We start from the raw sequence: 23,047 nt of genomic DNA on the forward strand, positions 1-23,047 counted from the left end.
CAAATATTAGGGCAGCTGTTTTGTTCTCTAGAAATGCTACGAAAATTCTCTTGCTTTTATTTCTCATAGAAGAAAACATCTGTGAATCCTGCCACACTCCTATTCTACCATCAGGTACAGCTTGATTAGTTTTAATGTTTGTTTGTATACATGAACACACACCCACACATAAAATATATGGAGAAATATAAAGAAATAAAAAAAAAATACAATATAGGAAAAAGGTCTAAAACTGTCTTAAAACTGTTAAAAACATTTTTGAAAACGAATACACATTATTTTACAGGTTGTGTGCGTGTGTGTATATATACAATGCTGATTTAAAGTTTGTGAACCCTTTAGAATTTTCTGTTCCTGCAAAAATATGACCCAAAACGTCATAAGATTTTCTCACAAGTCCTGGAAGTAGACAAACAGAACCCATTTAAACAAATTCAATTCAGTTCAATTCAAGTGTATTTGTATGGTGCTTTTCACGATGCAAATTGTTGCAAAGCAGCTTTACAGAAATGGAAGTTTCTACATTATATTTGGTAATAGACCAATTTCATGTAAGTGTTACAGTTACGTCACTCGCAGCTGCATAGTGGTGGCAGAAACACACGGTAACAAGCGGAGTGAAACGGGAAAAATCCACTCAATTTCTCTTGTGAATCAGTTCTCGGACAGATGTCCTGACATTTTCCTTTAGAATGTGCAGTAACGCTTTATTTTGATGGTCCCTTTTGAGCATTCTTTTGACAATAAGTTTCTTATTAAAGCAGGGATAGGCAAATTCGGTCCTGGAGGGCCGATGTCCTGCAGAGTTTATCTCCAACCCTAATCAAACACACCTGCCTGTAACTTTCTAGTGATCTTGAAGACATTGATTAGCTTCTTCAGGTGTGTTTGATTAGGGTTGGAGATAAACTTTGCAGGCCCTCCAGGAGCAAAGTTGCCAATCCCTGTATTAAAGTGTTAGTAGACTGTCTGCTTCATATTGACTAACTCTTTATTGTGATGGTCTCCCAACAGATATTCTACAGACTATAAGTAACTTTGCAAGTAATTTACTCTAACCCTAATCCTACCAGTCTACTAATACTCTACTAACACTCTTGTGAGATTTAGTAGATAATGTAGGTGCAGTGTTTCTTAAAGTCAACAGAATGTGTTAAAAGGACCATCAAAATAAAGTGAAACTGAATTTGCTGGTATAATTCAGAATATTTTTTTCCTGGCCCAGATGCAACAAAACAGGCCCAAACCAAGACACTACCACCATGTTTCACATATGGTATGCAGTTCTTATGCTGGAATGCAGTATGTTTTTTTTAAACATAACGCTTCTCATTTAAACCAAAAAGTTCTATTTTGGTCTCATCCATCCATTAAACATTTCTCCAATATCCCTCTGGATTGTTCACATGATCTTTAGCAAGCTGTAAACAGGCAGCAATTTTCAATTTGGAGAGCAGTGGCTTTCTTCTTGCAACTCTGCCATGCATCCCATGGTTGCTTCATGTACTCCTGATGGTGGATTCATGAATATTAGCATTAGCCAATGTGAGAAAGGCCTTTAGTTGCTTAGAAGTTACTCTATAGGGTCATGTCCTGCTTTGTTGGTCGACCACTTCTCGGGAAAGTAAGTGGTCTTGAATTTCCTCCATTTGTACACAATCTGTTGATTTGTGGAGTCCAAACTCTTTAGAGATGGTTTTTGTAACCTTTTCTAGCATGATGAGCAACATAAAACTCGTCCGTAATCTCGTGCCATGATTCACTTCCACAAACATGACTTTGATAGATCTCTGTTCTTTGAATAAAGCAGGGCATGTACTGACACCTGATAGTCATTGCACTGATTGAAAACACCTCTGAACAGATGGACTCTAATTTCACCTTCAAATCAACTGTTACTTCTAGAGATTCACATACTTTTGCCACTCACAGATATGAAATATTGGATCATTTTCCTGAATAAATAAATGACAAAGAAAAATTCTCTCGTTTGTTTAATTGGGTTTCTTGTGTGAAAATCGATTATGTTTTGGGTTATATTTATGCATTTTCTACATACAATATCTTGTAATTCTTAATTTTTCACTTAATTCAAACTCTAAGACACGGCTCAAGCATTCGGTGTGGTGGTGTTTCACTGCAGACACATGTTCCACAAGGAGTGTCTGCCGTCCCCTGGGAACGTAAGTCTTCTGTAATCATTATATATATATATATATATATATATATATATATATATATATATATATCTGCTTTTTCTTTAAAGGTGAAGTATTTTTTGTAATCCAACTTAATATGCAGAAGCAATTAGAACATGTTTGTATTTTGTATTTCTAAGACAAGTTGCATTATTCGGACATTGTGCTAGCATTCTGACCAGTGATAACGGCTCAACCAATGGCATTTATAGATGCAGAAATGACACGCTTCACATTTGAACCAGCCTGCTGCATTCAAACTTTGACCTTTTATTTTAGAAAAGGATAAATGTTTATTTTGAGAAATGTTTATATTATTAACGTTTTGCATTTGATGTCCTTTGACAGGGCCCAGGAATACAGTATTGCAACATCTGCAGTGCAAAGCGGAGAGGACCAGGCAGTGGCATACTGGAGATGAAGAAATAATCATTCTTACTAGTATAATAACAGTTATACAATTACCACTCACTCATTAGAACTTATTACAAATGAAATGATCATAAAATAATTTTCCTTTAATAACAGTATTTATTAATGCAAGCTTGTGATTGCTAGATTGTTTCATAAAAGCACTCATATAATCTGTTGAAGTCTGTTACTACAATGTTCCAAACAAAATGTAGAATGCAGTGCATTGTCACTTTTTTTCCTCAAATCTTTCTTTTCATTAAAGAAATTGATTACTAATTGTTATATTTTTGAAAGGTTTGTATGAACAGACACCATCTGGAAAATGTTTCAGTGTCATTCAGGTGAATGCAAAATGTATATCAGTTTTTGTAAGGCTAAACTTAACTGAGAAGTCATATTCTGCAATCATACGGCAAAATTCAGCTAAACGTATTTCCACAAAACCATAGTTTAGTACACCACCCTCAACTGCTCGAAGAAGACCATAAACAAACAGCCCAGCAGTTTTTGTTCAGTCAAAAAAAAAACAGTGAGTCTTGAGTTTTATAGTACAAACAGAATAGCTAGATTGTTATTTGCTAACTAAATGTGTAAAGTTTAACATTGTAAACAAAATCTCATCTACATAAGCTGGAACTCATTGGCCATGGCCAACTATTCAAAATGACTGCAGCACCTTCTACAGGCCGCAGCTACAAAAATACACATCAAACCACAAACATGATATGAGATTAGAAAGGTTAAGCTTTAATAATGGTTTGTCAATTATGGAATCAAATAAAATGAGAGGAACATGGATGAAAGGGTTAAAGGGACATTGTTAGAGAAAATCCATTATTCGCAATATGTTGACAAACTAGCGCAGAACTACATTCTCACAGAGGGTTACAGAGGTGGTTTTTACTCCTCAGAGTGGTAAGAATCTAATCAAGCAGGCTTTACCTGCAAAACGACCAGGAAGTGCCTTCCAGAATGCTATTTTAACACTTTCTCTAAATATATATTTCTCTCCCATCACTTTCATATTTTTTTCCCCACAGTAAGGCCACTTTAAAATAAATTTGAAGACTTAATGCCTCTGTTGACAGATCTTGCAAAATGGGGAGGGAAGAAAATAGAATTTTCAAGTTTACATTTAAAATGTTGAGCTGCTCCTCTTTGGCCGGACTAGTGTTAATTCCTGCAGCCAATCAGAGCCCAGGACCTGGTCGACATTGTAACCACAGATATGTAACTGAGGTAGTCTCCACTCTCTAGTGCCCAAACCAAAAACTCCCAGCTTTCTGTCATCACGATGTAAGGAAAAAAAAATCCAATGGTTTGGGAGCTATATTGATGTAGCAAAGAAAAAAAAAAAACCCTCAGCAGTGTTTTTTTTTTTTTTTTTTTTTTTTTTTTAATTCTCACCCAATGTCTTGAACTCCATTCTCAAAGTGGCTTTTCTCATTTTCTCAGGGTTGGCCGATGTCCAGTGGCTCTGCCGGCCAACCAACCCCATGAGGAAATCCACCGTAATAAACATTTGGCGCCTTGTTCGTTTGATGCAGTGCCATTCATCTTGGTGAACGGTGTCGTATAAAGCAGAATTTGAAATTTCAGTCAGTTCCTGTTGCTGCAGCCCGTTTGAATGCAGTTGATAAGGGAGGGCCTTTACCAGCCGTGTCCGTGTGTGTATATGAGAGGATTTTGATGGCTAAATGTGTCAAAATATGTTCAATTCTGGGTGTTGCTTGACAGGGGTCTAATGGGATGTTTGCGTATCATTGTGTGCAAGAGTGAGTGTGTGTGTGTGTGTGTGTGTAAATGGGCACAGACATCTCCAGCTCGGTCAGGACTGCATCAGACAGCTGCAGGACATTTTCCCCCTACATGTCTTACTGTACCATTGGCGGTAGGCTTGGGGGGGAGGGGGGATGGCTTTTATTTGTCCCCCAGGATGGCATACTGATTATCTAACTGAAGTTGCTGCATAGAGCCCGGGCCTTCCCCTTCTCTGACCCGGCTCTTGTGCTTGACCACCTCGAAGGTCTTCTCCATCTCTCTGTCCCTACAACAAAAAATGCACCGGTATGCAGGATTGGTTAAACTCAAAATGGAATACTAGCAACTGTATAGTATGTATATATTTTAAACCAGGGGTCTTCAATTAAAATTGCATGAGGTCCAGTAATGAACCCTCCTCACCAGCTGAGGTCTGGACAATTATATACCTAAAAACATGAATTGATGGTTTTTACCAGACCAGGGTATCGGCAGGATATTAAATCTTAGATTTAAGACTTTAAGACCTTTTTTAATACCTGCACAAATAAAATAAAAATGACTGCAAAAAGCATGATTAAGAGTTCAGATACAAGATTTCACAAAAACAAAGTTCTATAAAATGATAAACTTTACATTTCAGTCTTTAAACCATTTTTTAAGAGTCAAACGTATTATTTCTATTAAATTCATATAATTCTTTGATAATTGTTTAAATAACAAATATATCTTACGGTCTTAATTGTTTAAATTTTTATAATGCATTATCTTCTTGACGATCCACTAGCTCACATTTACAACTCACATTGGTTGATTTTCACATTGGTCGGTCTGAACAAAAACAGCAGGGCTTAATGAAAATGTAAATTCAAACACTGCCAGCAGGTGGCGCTTTTGGAACGGCAGAAATATAGAGTTTTCCCCGGTAAGGACAGTATACAAAGCAGAAGCTAAATTTGAAACGTGTAGCGTTCATATATTATTCAATGAAATAATAGCCATTTGAAGTTTAATCGTTACATTCAGTCCCCAAATTGAGGACCTCCTGAAATCATAACTAAGAATATCTTGTACCATTTAAGATTTTAAGGACCCGTAAACTTCACTAATTTTTGAGAATCCAATTGTTTTTCATTGAGCGTGCAGCTCTCTGCTCTCTTCACTGCACGCACAACTGCACCTAAACGGCTCTACTGAGCTGACCTTGATGTGCTTGATATAAATTTGATTTTATTAGAAATTAGCATTTGACATTTATTTCATTATGTCAAAACCTTCACGGTCTGCATGGATGCATCTTAAACAAGTATTTCAAATAGAATGCAAAAATAAGTGTTTCAAATGGTAGGTTACTCGCAGACAATGTGTGAATAAATTTGGAATTAGTTTCTCTGCTTCGTGTTATCTTCCTTATGAAAACTAGATAAACTTTTATTCATTTTATTAATTACAATTAAATCTAACATAACTGGGGAAACTAAAACTACACCAACATACATTTTTTACTAAATACACATTTTAAAGACTCAAAATCTAAATATAATTTTACATTTTGAAAAATGGCATATTAAACAATATTTTACTTTTTTCACTCCTGTATTAAACGCATAACACTAAAATGGCTCATCCAATCAGAAATTTCAGAACTATCAATTTTATAATGCACATTTTGGCAGTTTGGTTATTTAGTATTATGTGTGTACTATTATAGTACTTATTATTTTGAATCAGCTTTTTTGTTTAGGTTTTAATAATTTTGTCATTTATATTAGGTTTTTTATGTTTTTATTTCAGTTAGCTGTCAAGGCAACATTTTTACATTACATTTAAGTTTTTCTCCTTTCATATTTACGCTTAATTTCTATTCACAAAATTCATTTTTAATTATTTTAGTAAACAAAACACTATTCCATGCACAGAGACAATCTGCACAGTTAAACTACTGCGGAAATCGCAGCACATCCGTATGGCATTTCTAACATACTCTGTGTATGAGGAAAAACGAGGAAGGAAGCTAAAGGTACATCTGATTAAGCAATGAACAGAATACAGACTTTTAGAAGAGCTCAGTCACTTACTTGCGAGTCTCCACGTGTCTGGCGGTGGAGAGGAGAGAGGGGAACTGGGTGTCGTTGAAGATTTCTGGAGGCCCTTGAGTTGGGCCTTTCTTAGTAGAGGTTAACCGGGCCCCTGGGGGACGATACACGCCAGGTGCTTTGGGCTCAGGAACCTCAACTTCCTCTACTAACAGGAAATGAGGCAGATTAGTGTTTAAAAACTAATCTCAACTAATACTACCATTAGTTGGCTATTTATACTAACACTGCCGACTCACCCGGAGCAGCTGAAGGGGGGGCGCTTGATTTATTCCAGGGTCCAGAGACTTTATCACCAGTGACCAGGATAATCTCACCATCCTCACCCACTTCCTCCTTCTCGTACTCTTCCTCCTCCTTCTCATCACTGTCAGACAAACATAAAATTGAGTACTTCAAGAGATGCGCTGTAACGTGCATGAAAACAAATACATTTAAAGTGCTATGACAAGCCAGTTAAATGGCATAAAAGTTCTAATATGAATAAAATTTGTAACCCTTTTAAGACAGCAGCTTCGAAAAACCTAACAATCCTGGATAATGTCAAATCGTTAACAATAAAATCCAGTTAACTGGGTAATCCACGTACGAAAAACAGACCCCAGTAGCATCAAATTCATTAGACGCCAACTGTTTGTGTTTCACACCTCATCTGCATGGCCTGGAGTCGGAGTCCGGTGTAGTCCACCTCCTTCTGCTCAAAGTCCTTCCATTCCTCATCCTCCTGGAGTGACAGTTTAAGAACAGAGGTGACGCTTATATAGAGTTCAATTAACTAATTTTTAGAGAATTTCAGACAGTACAAGAAGCAAGTTAATGTCTATACTATATATTAACTACATATTTCTGGAACTACAGTGGAGTCAGTCACAGCATTTGGTTCCTAAGCGTAGATTATAAATGTAATTTATAAAAGAACTTGTGTAATGCAAGATGTAAAAGAAACCTCCATAATGTACAGCAGGGGAGGTTAAAAGCATTTTACTTTCTGGGGGAAAAAAAGACTAAATATGAAAGGACAAAACTAACAAATAAAAAAATCACTAGGACTCATTTCTCAATATTTAGGTCTTTTTTTTTTTACATTTCACACAGTAACCAACTTTCAGAAACAGCACAGCAGTTAGTTTCACATCTAAAACAAACACTTAATACATGTCTCAAATCAAGTCTTTTTCCCCTTTTGTGAACAAGAACAACAGAACAACAACTGCGTAGGTTTTCAGCTCCATCTAAATATTTTCATAGAACTTCATTTTCTAGATTAGTTAGGAATACATTTCAACATTGTATTACTATAGAAATCTAACTTGCTAACTAATACAGTTTTGTATTGTTTTTTTGTACAAGTTTAATCATATTGAAAACAGTAGGTAAATGTCTGTAAATTGGCCTGTAGGCACATAATTTTAGTGGAGGCTGTGTCTCAAGTAATGAATTAAATCACATCTGAATATATAAGAGTGTGCATTAAGCTACATGAAGGAACATATTGTTGTTTATTACATTTTATGTATGTTGAAGCCATGATTCAGTTCTTAAAAACATGTTAATGTTAAATGTTAAACAACACTAATATTTTTAACATTTACCATTCTGTTTATCTTTCCCTCCATAAGCCACATCTTATGTAAACTCAAATGCTCTCAAATCAGCTCATTCAACAGTCCTGTTTGTGAGCTGGTTTGTGTAAAATAACACAGTGCCGTGTTTCACTCTGAAGCATGCAGTGAATTGAATTAAACAACAGCATTTGTGATTCAATAACTGCAATAAGCCATATTGTGATTTTGGTTTTATTTCGATTAATTGTCTAACCATCATTTCTGGTGCAGATCAATGCTAACATTGTCTATAACCCATTGTGCTTTAGAGCAGGATTTAGTTCAGAATTAATTTAGCTACAGAATTATAAAAAAAAAAAAAAGGTGGATATGTGAGACCGACAGTTAAGTAGAGATGTTTAGAGTGATTAATGATCAATATCGATGAATATATTTGATGAAAAATATTTATATAATACAAATACTTTTATAAAGACATATTTGGACATTAATGCATCATTATGCAAAAACATTAGCGCATGAAAACCCATTACTGATCAGCAGCTTTTTTCTTTCCAATATGGTACAAAATATTAAGTTGCTTAAAGTAAATAAACTGAAATGTGTAGTGTGTGTATGAGGATGTTAAAGGTGCAGTAAAAGATTTCTGAGAAACACTGTTTATATATGAAATCAGCGAAACAAAACCTAGCCCTATCTTGATAGCTCCGCCCCTAAATTCATAAACATGCTATGCAACATAGGCACCGCCCACATCAGGAGTGGACACGCCCCTTAATAGTGATAGGCTTTTTTGCACCTTATCTGTAACAATATGATTAATGCGCTATTTTAAGGTTACAGGATGCATGTAATTAAGCGACCATGCAGTTTGTTAAAGTCGCAAAAAAGTATTCCTGAATGAAACGTTATCAAAGAAAACATGTAGGGCTTAGTTCTGTCGATCAGTTGCTGATTTCATTTGGAGGCAGATGAACATGAGCTTGCAGGGACACGGTGTCCTATAAAAGGACTAGGCCTAAATGACTGGCGAAGTCTTGCATACTTTATCATATAAGTCTGGGGCCAGTTGCATAACCATAACCACTGCTATGTTAAACCGGTCTCTAAAAAACTAGTTTGACCAAACTAGCGGTTTGCCAAAAGATAATCTGATTCAAATTAGACTAATCTATCTTTGTAACTGACTTTTCAGACAAGTCTAAGCATTATATGCAATTCGGCTCCTTTTTATCGGTGCATCCAAAACACTGAGGTTTTTTTTTTCAGCATAATTAGGCGAACTGATTCAACGAGCAGGACCTGATGTGACTGTAAAAGTACATTCATCATACAAAACTTGCATTCATTAGCACATTACGACTGTACTGTCTGTCTCACAAGAGAAACAAGCATATGGTGGAGGTGCAGGACACAGTTATAAAACCCCTGCTGGAAGTAAGGAATGCCAGTATGATGTCCCATCACCCAACATGTGTCACGACCAAATGCTACTTCTATTTAATGCATGGTTCACACAAAAATTACAATTCTGTCATCGTTTACACACACTTATGTTGCTCCATTGCCATATGAAATGCAAAATTCACTGCTCACTTTAAGTGTATGGGGGGGGGGATACAAGTAAACAAAGACATAGGTCTGTCAATATCTAATGTTCTGCCAATTTTCAATGATTTTCTAGAGGAAAGAAAGTCAGGCAGGGCGAGTAACGTTAACGTTACATTATGACCATTTGATTTTAAAAATACCTATCAATTTAAGTAACGTAGCAGCTGTCAGAAACAAACAGATGATTGCTACATCACAATATATTTATGAAGATAATTTAACCTTTTATTAGTGTTGTTATTTGCTTGTATCACAAAACCGAGTGAACTGCCTGCTTAGACCACGTTGCGCATTTAGAACGTCCACGCGCCCTTGGCGCCTACAAACGCTGTCTAGATAGTCAGCTCGCTAGGTTTTGTGACACAGCCCGAGTGCGTTGTTTGACTGTGCATTACCTTTTCCATCTGCGCGTCCTGATTCTCACTCTTCGTCGACTTCTCCTTCTCCCTTTTCGTCTTTTTCACTACCATTGCGGCTCCTCCGGTCACCTGCTCCTTTCCCTTTCCCTTCTCCTTCTTTTTCTTCTTGTCGCGCTTCGCGAAGAAGTCATCCAGACTCTTCTCCACGCCGGCCGGAGCCACATCCGCCATCTTATCCACAAATTTCCTCCACTAAACACTAAAAAAACTTAGAAATGATCAGATCAGTGTATGAGGCGACAGCAAACGAGCTCTTGCGTGCGTGTCTGACAAGTAACCCGTATGTTTCATGTGTATCCGCAGGTTAAAGGTGTGCTGAGAGCAGCATGACAGACTCACCAGCTGAAAGTGTGACACACACTCGCCCAATGCACCGGATAGTGTTGCTTCCGATCTGACCCGGATGCTAAAGCGACTTTGTGATTGACAGTTCTGCTATCCAATCGCTGAGCGACAATGTTAGTTTTCGACCAATCGCTGAGCGACAATGTTAGTTTTCGACCAATCGCTGAGCGACAATGTTAGTTTTCGACCAATCGCTGAGCGATAATGTTAGTTTTCGACCAATCGCTGAGCGACAATGTTAGTTTTCGACCAATCCCATCGCAGGGTGTGGATTCTGCAGAGTGATTTTGCCAGATTGTGCAATTTTGTTCTGCAATTCGTTGTTAGTAGTTATACCACACGTGTGGAGTTATTTAGCCAACAAATGAAAGAAAACTTATTTCTACTGATAAATTTAGATATGCAGCTGTGCTGAAAACCGCAAAGAGGCAGAGTTGCAGGAATAATGTTAATAATTATTGTTTTAAACGACATTTTACATATAGAAACAATAGAAATATAAATAAAAACATGATATAAAGTACTTGTCTGGTCATTAACACAAAATAGCAAATATTGTATGTAATATTTTATATAATTTTTCAAGAATCTGCCATTAAATAACTCAATATTAAGGGTAGTAGTAGGCCCCTCAGTGCCCTGATTAGGGCCCTTTATAAGAAAAAGGGACTGAAAAGGATGTTGTTAAGATGAAATACAATTGGAAAGATAATGTTTTGCTGTGTAGCATAGGATTTAATTTTAATTTAATTTTTTTATTTTTAAGGTGGAGCACACACAGACAGCATAACATTTTATAGGCCTAAAATTGTATTATAGTATTGTTTTAGTAGGCCTATCTCTCAAATAACTCACACTATAAACAAACACTAGAACACCTAACTGCATATAGCATGCAGCAATGTGATTGAGAGGGTTTATAAAAAGACCACAAACATCTGTTGCCTTTTGAGAGGTGGTGAATGAATGAACGTCCCAGTTGTGTGTCACATCGAACAGCTTTTGAATAGAAAAGCTTCATTCAGCATACAGAGCAAACAGGGAAGATTCCAGAAACCTTTGACCCATTTAAATCAGGGGGAAACATTGGCATTTGTGCTCCACTTTGCTTTTTTTTTAACAGGCTTTGCTTTAAATATTGACAAAAATCAACTACAGACTGAAGAAGTCTTCAAAGCGGTTTTATTTGTATTGCTCAGCAGTAAAAAGTACAGTTTATGTGCTACAAAAGATCAGACATGATTCATAATATGCAAGAGTGATGTTTTTTTCTGTCAGCTGAGCAATTACCTCCCTCTCCTTACCTATCTAAAACTCATGCCAGCACAAAATAAATGGACGGAAACATTGAAAAAAGAATAAAAGGAAAACATCAATCTACAAATTCATTTAAAACAATATTTATACAAAATCTGCTAAGCATACTGGGAAAAAAAAATGATGATATGGTCTTAAAATGTTACCAACCTCAGTGACGTGTTCAAAGAAAGTATAAAATAAAATAGGTTCTCTGTATGTATTTATATCTAACAATTACACTCTATTACATCCAGTGATATCATTGACATCCATCTAAAAAACTGTACAATACAGCAGTAAGCACTGAGAATCAAAGAGAAATTAATTTTGGTCTCATTTATTCTCGTCAATGTTCACACAAGGGACAGAGATAGACATACAAGCACATTCATTCACCCTTCACTAAGAAAAACATGTCTTCTAACCAAAAAAAATAAAAATAATAATAATATATATAGATAGATCTAGCCAATCTGTTAAGCAATAATAGTGCCATTTTCATCAGAGCATGTCATAGCGAATAAACAAATATAGAGGTTTAATAAAAAAACAACTTAAAAAAACAGAATGCATTTCCACTATACAGTATAATGCTTAGCCCTGCTTATGGAAGTTGAACACAAACACGTACAACATGAACAGATATGAAGTGAAATGTGGAGCACAGTAACATTACCATACAAAGGGCTTTGTATGAGGCATTTCATTGGCATTTAAGCATTTTTCTACTTGCTTGTGCAACTGTGTCAACGCAAATGGAATTTTAGGGTGTTTTTAACAACGAAATCTTGATAGAAACCAAATCCTGTTTGGCATCTAGTCTACAGACACACATACACCTCAAATCAGAAAAGATGCATGCAACAAGACATATACGCACATGAAAACATCTCGAACATCTAAGGAATGGGACAATTGTCGTTTTGTCTTTTGGCTGGTGACTCAACTGGGGACAAACCATCTCAGAAAGTCATGATTCATCCTCCATCAAATGCAAACAGGCAATCAACTCAAGTTCCTCCACGAGGGAAGCGAGGGTTGCTGCAGTACCCACTGGACCCATTCCAGAAGCGTTCCAGAATCAATGCCCTTTACCCCTGCATCCCCTTACATACAGAATTCAAGTGCGGCAGGCTTTTTTAAGTAATCATATTAAGTGTTTTGGGTAACGTCACACAAGCATCCTTACACCACGCGCCATGTTTCTCAGCACTCTGCATCACCAAAGCCACTGGAACATAAGAGCAACCACACGTATTGTTTTTATTCAAAAAAGACATAAAAACCCTTATCACAATGAAGCGTCTGTAGAAAATCCACATCAGAAAAATATGCAGGGGCTCCCCCTCATAGTAAATATCATTTGTTCTGTTTTGTAATATTCTTTCAGCTCCTTGAAACCAGTTTCATATATAAACCGCAGTCTCTGAAGGTTCACCACATATATGTATATATATTTATATATATATATATATATATATATATATATATATATATATATATATATATATATATATATATATATTCTTAAAAAATGCGAGCAAATAAGAGGGACTGGAAAATCCTCAAAGATTTTGTCTCCTTTTAATATAGTGTGTTTAGATATCAGAAGCCTTGTCTCTGTTGATAAAGAGAGTCTCTTGGCAAAAGGGGTTAACCAGAACCACCCCACTGTCACTGTAGTCACCATTAGGGGGCAGACACGTCTCTTGTTCCTGAAACGCAAAGAAACATAAGAACATTAGCACATTTACTTGCTTTCATACTAACTAAAGGCTAATCACTTAAGGGTGTCAGATCCTACAAAACTAAATACAGTTAAGGTGAAAGGAACAGGTATTCTTCTCAGGATCTATGTTCTTATAGAACAAATGTGCATTTCTGTGGTGTAGTGATTGAGCTCCATCACCATGGAGACTGGTGTATGAAATGAATGGGAGGAAATGAAGGAAGAAGCAGGGTAAATTGCACCTGTGCAGGAAGACAACTAATTATAAGGCTCTAGATTCTAAAAGATGTTTTGTGTTTGGTAACACATATTAAATGGGAATTCTTGTTCAGACATCAAAATGAATCCATCTGTCCGACTTTCCAGACATCTATCTATCTAAAAACTTGTACACTACAAAAAAAAGAAAGTGTTAGCAAGAGAAAATAGTCAACTGAAAACAATTACAAGGATGAAAACTGAGGATAAATAAAGGAAGGGAATGTGTTGTCTCTCTTGCTTCTCTAAAAGGGTGATTTGAAGACCTGTGGGTCACCGGCATCCCAAACATGATTCCTCTTCTTCGTCATCGTCATCATCATCATAATCACACTCCTGTCAGAAATGGTCAGCAAGAAAGAAGAAAAATGTGGGAAAAAGAAGCATGCAGAGGTTGAAATGGAAAATGTCAATGAATGGTTGATGTTAACTGAAAAGACTAGAAGACTAGTGAGAAAGAGAGAAGTATGGTCTCTGAGCACCGGGTGGCGATATATAATGTGAATGGTACCATTAAGTGATTTTTGTCAAGCACATTGTCTTAATTGCAACAATTACTGTTCATTTCATAATGATACCCCAGCAATGAAAAAGCTATGTATATCTATATTTGTGCCATTCGGCCAGATATCTTATTCAGTTAACGATTCGTAGAGTAAATCATATGAACAGCAAAGCCTTTTCTGTTCATAAAAGCATCAAAGTAGTTAATTACTATGAATTGTGAAGAATATAACTCAAAACTGCTAAAAAAAATCTCTAACAAACATTTTTCAGCTATTGTTGTCCTTCTCTGCACATTTAAAGGGTAGAATGGTGGAGAAAAGAGGGAGAATCAAGGATCAAAAAATGTTACGAGCTGGCTTCGAACTAATTTCAACCACTTGAAGCAACATGGCTCAGCAGGTTGGAGCACACAGAAATGTAGGAAACATTATGGAGAGTGGCTTCCAGGTCTCTGACAATACCTCAGTCTCCAGTGATTGTATCTCGCGTGGGAGCTCCACAGCATAGCGGGTGAAGTAATCCATGGTGATGGCATCATTCCAGTAGCTCAAGTTGTTCTCCTGAGTTGCAGACTTCTTCTTTTTCCTCATACAGCATACGGTAAGCAGCACGGCTGAAGAAAAGAAGACATATTAATATTCTATATCTAACTCTTCTTCATTTTAGCCTTAAGACCACATTCATCTGAATTTTGTATGATGAATTTCAGAAAGTTGTAAGCAAAAGCCACTAAGCCACAAAGGGAATATTATGTTATCTTGTGTCTTTGGAAAAGTTCCTGTCAGTGCTGATGACAAAGTACAAGTTTCGAAAGCTGGAGGAAGTGTGATATTGGTTACTCACAGCATGAGGAGACAGGCACGCTAATGGCAAGAACCAACCACACAATGTCCATTTTGTCCAGGCAGATGGTGTTTTTTTCGTGAGGAGGACCCAGTGCAGGACCCGACTGGTTCCCAGACCGCCATGGGCCTTGCGTGGTGGCTGGGACCTGCCTGTTCATGAAGCTCCCACTAGCTGTGGAGGGTGCCTCTGAGATGTTTGAATCATTCGCTGCAGGCCATGAGGCGTCAGTGCTGTTGATAACATCTGTGGCATTATTTAAAGAGACAAGAGAATCATTGGTCATATTGGTTGTTCCACCACCTTGGATTTCCATAAAGGTTCCGCTCTCTGCTAAAGAAGTGGGATTGGATGTTGTAACATGGTTAGAAGGCAGGGCTAGAGCTGGGGGAGGAGACTGGATGCCAGTTTGTGCCGAAGCTCTTCCCACCGTTTCCAGTGGGAGAGTGGGTTTCTCCATTGAAGACACGTCGCGCAATGTAATGGTGTGGTGTGACGCCTCCTTATCCGTGCTCTGCCCTTTGTGAGTTTTGAAGTTTGAAGACAATGAAGGTGATGGTGGATGTTGAATGGGCTCCTTCCCTTTCATCTCTCCAGTGTCTGTGGTCCCCGAAAGGTCCTTGGCACCAGGGGCCACATCACTTTCAGTCCCTGAGAGAAAAGAATGACCCGAGCCAGAATTTGTGGCTTGGTTCACTGGCTTTCTACTGATTGTACTCGGCTTGTCGGTATTAGTACTAAAGTTCTGGTCTTGTGTTTTAGTGGTGAAGAACCCAGAGTTTGTTCTATTGACCATACTTCTAGAGGTCAGTTGGGATGCTTCTGCTTCTGGAAGAGGGACTCTAGGTAGTGCCCGATCCCTGGAACCAAAAGGATGCACCCCTACTGTTGTTGTTTGAATTATGGCAGATAGTACAGTGTTCTTCGGTGTCTGGAATGAGTGGACAGTAGTGGGTCTACTGATGGCTTCTAGAGAGGCCAGTGACTGGATGTGCAGATCCCCAGTCCTGGAACCCTCCTGCCAGCTCAAGGGCCCCGGTGAGAGGGTGGTGAGAGTGCTGCTGCTCGTTGACATCGAGACAAAATCCCGAGGGGTTTGGCTGGGTTGAAGCTCCTCTGTGGAGAACACCAGCCCAACTGGCACAGACAGAATCAGCAGAACACCTGAGAATGAAAAACAGGCCATGAGAAGAATGCAGACATAATGCATTTATTTAAAATGTCTCACCGCACATACAGCACCAAGGAAACTTTTACTTCAAGCTTTATTTAGTCTATAATGAGTTTCTTACAGAACCATTCAGAGATCTGTCAAGTAACAAGCTTGATTGGAGTCTGATGAGATTTAATGAATGCTGGTAATGTTACTACTGCATCTTAATGACATCAAATGTGGACGGGCCCTGTCTTATGGTTCAAAATGGTGCACCACTTAATACACAAAAAACATACAACTACCTTCTAAGACACCTGATGATCAGAGTGAGGTCATTGTTTCATATGCATGCCATTTTAGTTGCTATAGAAACCAAGATTCAGCTCTTAGAAGGCGAAAGGCGGTGAGAGATGAGAGAACATCATCACAAACAGTATCAAGACATGGAGAGATCTGAGTCAGTTCTGTAGGCTACCAGCTACTGAGCAATTATCATTGTTGTAGCTGTTCAAAATTTGACAATGGTTATGTGAAATTTTTCACGCTTTATGCACTGAACCTTAATGTTTTATCCAGTAATACGAATTTAAATGAGATCAACACTAATCACTCTGAAGCCACACTGAAAGAAAAACGACACCACTGCTGTACATTTACAGTGCACAACTGTGCATTTGTTGCTGCCGTAAAGCCCTTTTTTACCGCCAATTTTGCAGAATTTCGTACCTGCTAAACTGCCATGTGCATGTGCAGAAACGTCACGCCCCTCACCTCACAATGCGCTCCAGTGTTGTATTGTAAACAATGGCGTTATCAATATTGCTTATCAGTTTGATCCTGATTGAGACCCAGAGAATATTAGTGAAAAGGATCGTGCAGAACCTGTGCCAGCACAGCTCTTACAGGACGTTTCAGAATGGTATGTTTTGTTTGTTGTCTCATACATTTAGATATGCTGTTATTTGTAAATGCTACTGCTTAGCTTCTAATATACAGTTGTATCCTGATTAAGGCTTTAATACAGCATAATACATGATTGCATTGTAGCAAAGTAATTGTTTACTTTGTAACAGTAAGAAGTGTTTGGCAGAAATTATTGCGCGCTACCACGGAAACCGTGGTAGAACATTGATTCTGAAACTTGTGAATCCATTAGAATCCTTAGAAGACAGAATCGCGATTCATATATGAACAGATTTTTCGTGCACCCCTAGTTTTGACAGCATGGCAATAACTCTTCCTCTTCTCTAAAGCAGCAAATATGGCCTTGCCCCCTTTTGTTGCTGTATTCAATGAACGTATGGACGTATCGTTACGAAACTCGGTATGCATCTTCAACACCATGCCCTGATGGTCCTCAAAACCTTTGGGGCAGCACCACCTTGTGGTCAAAATGTATAATGACATTTCTAAAAACTTTTGTTTACATTAGCCTATTGTAATGAGACTTGTGTTGCTATTTTCCTTGGACCATGCCAAGAACATAGATACCAATTATGCCATAATTGGATGAACTTCCTGTCCGCCATTTTGATTTATGTTGAAAACCTACTTTTTCGAACTCCTACTAGACCGTTGGTCCGATTTTCACCAAATTTGACTCAGATCTTCAGAATATGCTGACCAAAAGTTATGGATATACGGAACGGTTTTCGTTTTAACGCATCAACGAATTTGCTTGCAAGGTGCCAAACTGCATCTCTGCAAAACTTTGACAAAATGACACCAAACCTTGTGTGTGCCTTGTTGATAATAGCGCCACCTGTTGGTCAAAAGTGATAAGTCAGTTAATCAAATTACTAGTGGTTGTATTTATGATTTTTCAGCCATTATGACTTAAATTATCTTAAAATGTTTTAATTACACATTGCTGTAGGTGGTCTGATGCTTGCTTCTTTAGTGCTTGTCCCCGTAATTACTACTTGCAGCTATATTTATTATTATTATTATTACTATTCTGCTACTACTAATATTAGTAGTATTTTTTGTAATATTAATACAAAAAAATCTATATACAGTATATCACACACAAGGTGTACAGCACCTTCTAGCAGGGGCTTACTTGACAATGCTAACTAGCAAAATGAAAATTTTGCATATACTTATGAGCAAAAGGCTATACAATGAGTTTAACAATTGAAACAAACTTCTCTTATACAATTTCCCTGCTGCATTGATCAACAAGAAGACAGCACATTTTTTGAGTAAATGTTTAGTGAATGATAAGTTTCCTACCTATCAAAAGTTGCCCATGCTGAGTAAGCAGTGAAGAGAGATAAACAGTGCTTCATTCAAGTGCTAATGCTAATTCCAGATTACCATATCAAATACGAATATGCCCATGCTAGAAATCTACATGGCTAAGATGACAATATGACCATGCTGATTTCAACATTCACTACTGCAGTCCATAAGCGTTGACAGTATTTGCCGTGTCCTGTTTTTATTGGAATCAAAAGGAATTACATCTAACATCCGGCCTCACCAATCCAACACAGCATTAATAAATCACCACCCTGTAAATAAAACATGAATCGTTGCTTATTTCACAACAAAGTGCCGCGTTTAGATCAGACACAGGCTCTTAGCTCTCTCCCCTCAGCACACATCCTCAACAGACTCCCAGAGCGTTTAACAAGCCATGGATCTGAAGGTTCACACAGCCACTGAATTCGTCTGAACATGAGCGCCCTGTTCCAATGTAAACACACTGCTGTCCTATTAGCACAGTCATGTTTTAGAATTTATCATATCAAAAATATTAAAAGTGTGGAAATGGCTTTTATGTCCCATCAGGAAACATCCCCTAGTAATTTGTATTGAGTTTTTGGTGTCTTGGTATTTTAATGTCTCCCTCTGGTTTTGTACTATGTTAATGAATTAATTATTTAGATGATGACTACCCTGTTGATAACGCAGCATATGCCGGTAAGGTATGTTATGAAGCATGGCAGCTTGTTTGAGCTGGTTTAAGCTAGTTGTGTGCTGGTCCTAAGCAACTAGTTCCATCTTAAACCAGCTCATGACCAACTAAGGACCAGCTTAAACCAGCTCCCATGCTTCAAAACATACCTTACCAGCATATGATGTTTTTAGTAGAATATAGCATAAGCCTATGTAGCATATTAGCATTCTACTCTTATTATTTCTGTGTATACTATGGAATAGTATAACATAACATCATGAATACGGTGTTGCATACTACTCTCACTATTTCTACTATATGGAATAGTATAGCATATACATATAGCAAAACATAGCATATGTACTACCATATGCAGCATACAAGCATGCTAATTTTACTATTTCTGCCATATGGAATATCATTCTAGCATAGCATATATCATACTACAATGCTATTCTTTCTATTTCTGCAACATGGAATTGCATAGGCTACTAGCATACTAGCCTGTATTTCATAGGATTATACAGAATTTCTATCTATCCAAAAGTAATAATTATTTGACTGATAACCATTTGACTGATATAAATATAAATGTTTGCTCTATACCTTCAAAGATTTGGTAGACTACTACTAAGGCAGTCTTTTTAAGTACACAGACTCCCATAAATGGAGTTACAACATCCAGTCAGACTGTACAATTTCAGGCTGTTCTTGCATTTTTTGTTGGCAATATACATCAGGCCTTCAGTGAACAGCCTGTGGGTGGTCTGTGGGTGTTCTGTCTGAGTCTTAGATTAGGACTATTGTTAAGTACAAAACCAAAAAAGGATGATCCAGGAACATGTCCAACTTGAGTAAATCACGTTAATCCACGAGTGACGTACAGTATGTGTGTGGTTGTACGTGTGTTTGAATGGAAGTGAGAAAGAAAGACAAAGAATTTGTCATACTACTATTTTTTATTTTTTTTGCTTTGAAAAACACTGGCCTTACCAAGGTTACCTCCAATCTATCAGTGAATGACTCACTCTCTAGTGACATTTATGCTAGCACACAAAGACAGACTCACACTCCTGTGACTCACAGTAAATAGTGAGGGGGAGGCAGAGGAGAACAGCACATAATACATCACAGCACTGGGTGAAAACACACAATGGATACTTTGCAAGTTGAGCACTGGACCATAAGGGGCATGTGGGTGTTACTTCAACTACAGGCACTTCTGTCTCAGAGGTTGATTTTTATTCAAACTATATTAACTATTGCCATTACTCCAGTCTTTAGTTTCACATGATCCTGCAGAAATCATTATATGCTGATTTGTTAAGACACATTTCTTATTATATCAATGTTGAAAATGGCTGTGCTGCTTTTTCATGATATACAGTTCAGAAGTACAGTATTAATTTATTTAAAAAATGTATAGACCCAAAACATTTGAATAGTGTAAATATGTTACTTTTTAACTTTGTCCTAGATTTTCAATCTTAAACTATCAAAAATCATCATAAAATAAAAATCCATATATAGCATTTTGAAAACTATAATAATCTGAACAAACACTCAAATGTTCGTAAACCATTTAAATATTTATTGCAAAAATTATTTTATATTATAAATGTTGACATAAAATACAACTGTCCTTCAGGTGCCATTTGTGTCATTTACAATAAATAACAAAATTGTGTTGACAAAATTTAGTTAATTTTTTCAACAATTATTATTATTATAATGTATTTATTTTTAGAGATTATTTACAATCACAACGTAATTTAGTAGAAAAGTAGAAAAAATATTTGATTGTGTGTATTTAGGATGCACAGATGAAACTAGTTAAAATTGATGAACTAATGCTGCCTTCACGTGCTATCGGAAATGTCTTATTTCCCACTTATGAAGTCGTGATTACAAGCTTGCCATATTCAAGTGATTTAATGTGGAAAGAATAAAATGTAGCATCCCATTGGTTGACAATCATAAACATTCACCGCGCTATACATGCAGTTTGCTGACAATTCTGGAATTTCGGTCAAATACATGCTTATTTCGCTGCATATAAAACATACAATATGCTTCGAATGATCGTTTATATCTATCCTATAAATACACTACTTTAGCGACAAGACAAAGCAATGTAGTTGTTGTGAGAACAGCATTGACAACAGCAATGGTTGTCCCCTCCACCGTGTTTAAAGTTTATGAGAGTGACAGGGACACAAGGACTGCATAAAAAGACTGAGAACATGAATAAACGAAGAATGTAAAATGGAAAAGGCATATGCAAAAGTTCTTTGCTATTCTGCAGCAGATAAATTAGTTTGACAAGCTAGGGCTTGCACATGGAATGATTAACCTTGCAATAATTGCTTCCTCTGTTTCAGTGCTAAAAAATGACTTTCATTACAAAATTACATGCGCTGCCATCTGCTGATTTAAAACATAACATTCAGAGATGGATGGCTGGTGGAGTTCTTCTTTGACACAGAAGTACATAGTTTTTGTTTGGGTTCTTTCATATTTTGGAACATTTTATAAAGTGAAAAAAATAAAAAATATATAAAACATTATATATATATATATATATATATATATATATATATATATATATATATATATATATATATATATATATATATACACAGTGCCCTCCACTAATATTGGCACCCTTGATAAATATGAGCAAAGGTGGCTGTGAAAATAAATCTGCATTGTTTATCCTTTTTATCTTTCACTCAAAAAATTCACAAAATTCTAACCTATCATTGAAGGAAAACAATTAAAAAGTGGGGAGAAAATCTCATTATGAAATAAATGTTTTTCTCCAATGAATGTTGGCCACAATTATTTGCACCCCTAGAAATTCTTATGAGTAAAATATCTCTGAAGTATATTCCCATTCATATTTACAATTTTGAGCACTCCAGGGGGATGATGAACATGAAATTATCCAGCCATAGGAGGGAAAACAAAGTGCAAATTCCCTTAATCATCCATCACAATGAGAAAAACCAAATAATTTATTTCTGATGTGCAGAATTTCCAATCAACAGAAAATGTTATGAATCTGCATGGAAGAGGACATGTGTCTATATCGTCCTAATGCACGGTGAGGAGGAGAATTTGAGTGGCCAAAGACTCTTCAAGGACCACAGCTGGAGAATTGTAGAGAAAGGTTGAGTTTTGGGGTCAGAAAACCTTTAAAAAAATTGTCAAACAGCCCCTATATCAACACCTATTGTTAGGGAGGGCTTAAAGAATAATTCTCCTCACTCATCCAAAAACAATCTCCTGCATATTCAGTTGTCAGACACTACATTTATGGTAAGATGAAAAAAAAAAAAAAACTTTTTAGCAGCAAACACTCAAGATGGGTTTGGTGGACACAGGGATAAAAAAGTACCCCATGTGTACAATGAAATATACTGCTGTATTTTTTATGTTGTGGGCCTTTATTTCTTCTGGAGGTCCTGGACATCTTGTTTAGACACATGGCATCATAGATTCTATCAAATACCAACAGAAAAAAAAAATCTACAAGTGACTGACTCTGTTAGAAGTCTTAATGGACCATGTTTGGATCTTCCAACCGGACAATAATCCAAACACAAACCTCAAAAGCAACACAAAAATGGGTCACTGGGCACAAAACCAAGCTTCTGCTATGCCCATTCCAGTCCTCTGACCTGAACCCTGTAGAAAATGAGTGAGGTGAACTGAAGAGAAGAAGCACCGTCATGGAGCTGGGAATCTGAAGGATCTGGAGAGATTCTGGATGAAGGAATGGTCTCTGATCTCTTGTCAGGTGTTCTCTAACCTCATCAGGCATTATAGGAGAAAATTTAGAGCTGTTAAACTGACAAATGGAGGATTCAAAAAGTATTGAATAAAAGGGTGCCGTTAATTGTGGCCAATGTGTATTAGATAAAAACATTTCTTTCATA

General features: G+C 37.0%; 3 protein-coding genes across 7 annotated transcripts in view; 1 reads left to right on the forward strand and 2 right to left on the reverse strand.

Annotated features, from left to right (window-relative positions):
• Positions 1 to 2,893, forward strand: part of LOC306863630 (vacuolar protein sorting-associated protein 41 homolog) — a 21,808-nt gene extending 18,915 nt beyond the window's left edge. The window contains exons 27-29 of the mRNA XM_079407103.1: positions 70 to 114; positions 2,104 to 2,183; positions 2,547 to 2,893. Coding sequence (XP_079263229.1) covers positions 70 to 114; positions 2,104 to 2,183; positions 2,547 to 2,627 — 206 coding nt within the window. The 3' untranslated portion in view covers positions 2,628 to 2,893. The remainder of the gene's footprint in view (positions 1 to 69; positions 115 to 2,103; positions 2,184 to 2,546) is intronic.
• On the reverse strand, positions 2,714 to 10,446 carry LOC306863631 (protein CDV3 homolog). Of its 4 annotated transcripts, none has more exons than XM_079407105.1 (6): positions 10,404 to 10,446; positions 10,041 to 10,263; positions 7,117 to 7,193; positions 6,709 to 6,836; positions 6,452 to 6,617; positions 2,725 to 4,659 (listed from the first exon to the last, which is right to left on the reverse strand). In XM_079407105.1, exons 2-6 carry the CDS (start codon positions 10,233 to 10,235, stop codon positions 4,533 to 4,535), a joined length of 693 nt encoding a protein of 230 aa, XP_079263231.1. In that variant the 5' UTR covers positions 10,236 to 10,263; positions 10,404 to 10,446; the 3' UTR covers positions 2,725 to 4,532. The 4 variants fall into 4 exon arrangements, with proteins under 4 accessions (XP_079263230.1, XP_079263231.1, XP_079263232.1 ...); XM_079407106.1 differs by having other exon boundaries at positions 10,041 to 10,272; XM_079407104.1 differs by having other exon boundaries at positions 2,714 to 4,659; positions 10,041 to 10,446.
• A 2,832-nt stretch (positions 10,447 to 13,278) lies between these two features.
• The window catches only part of LOC306863654 (uncharacterized protein), a 57,850-nt gene continuing 48,081 nt past the window's right edge, over positions 13,279 to 23,047 (reverse strand). For both annotated transcript variants that reach the window (XM_079407148.1, XM_079407149.1), the window contains 3 exons: positions 15,046 to 16,209; positions 14,664 to 14,815; positions 13,279 to 13,423 (listed from right to left, as the gene is read on the reverse strand). In XM_079407148.1, coding sequence (XP_079263274.1) covers positions 13,307 to 13,423; positions 14,664 to 14,815; positions 15,046 to 16,209 — 1,433 coding nt within the window. In that variant the 3' untranslated portion in view covers positions 13,279 to 13,306. The remainder of the gene's footprint in view (positions 13,424 to 14,663; positions 14,816 to 15,045; positions 16,210 to 23,047) is intronic.

Source organism: Barbus barbus (genome assembly GCF_936440315.1).
Source record: "Barbus barbus genome assembly, chromosome: 44".
NCBI classification, from domain to species: Eukaryota; Metazoa; Chordata; class Actinopteri; order Cypriniformes; family Cyprinidae; genus Barbus; species Barbus barbus.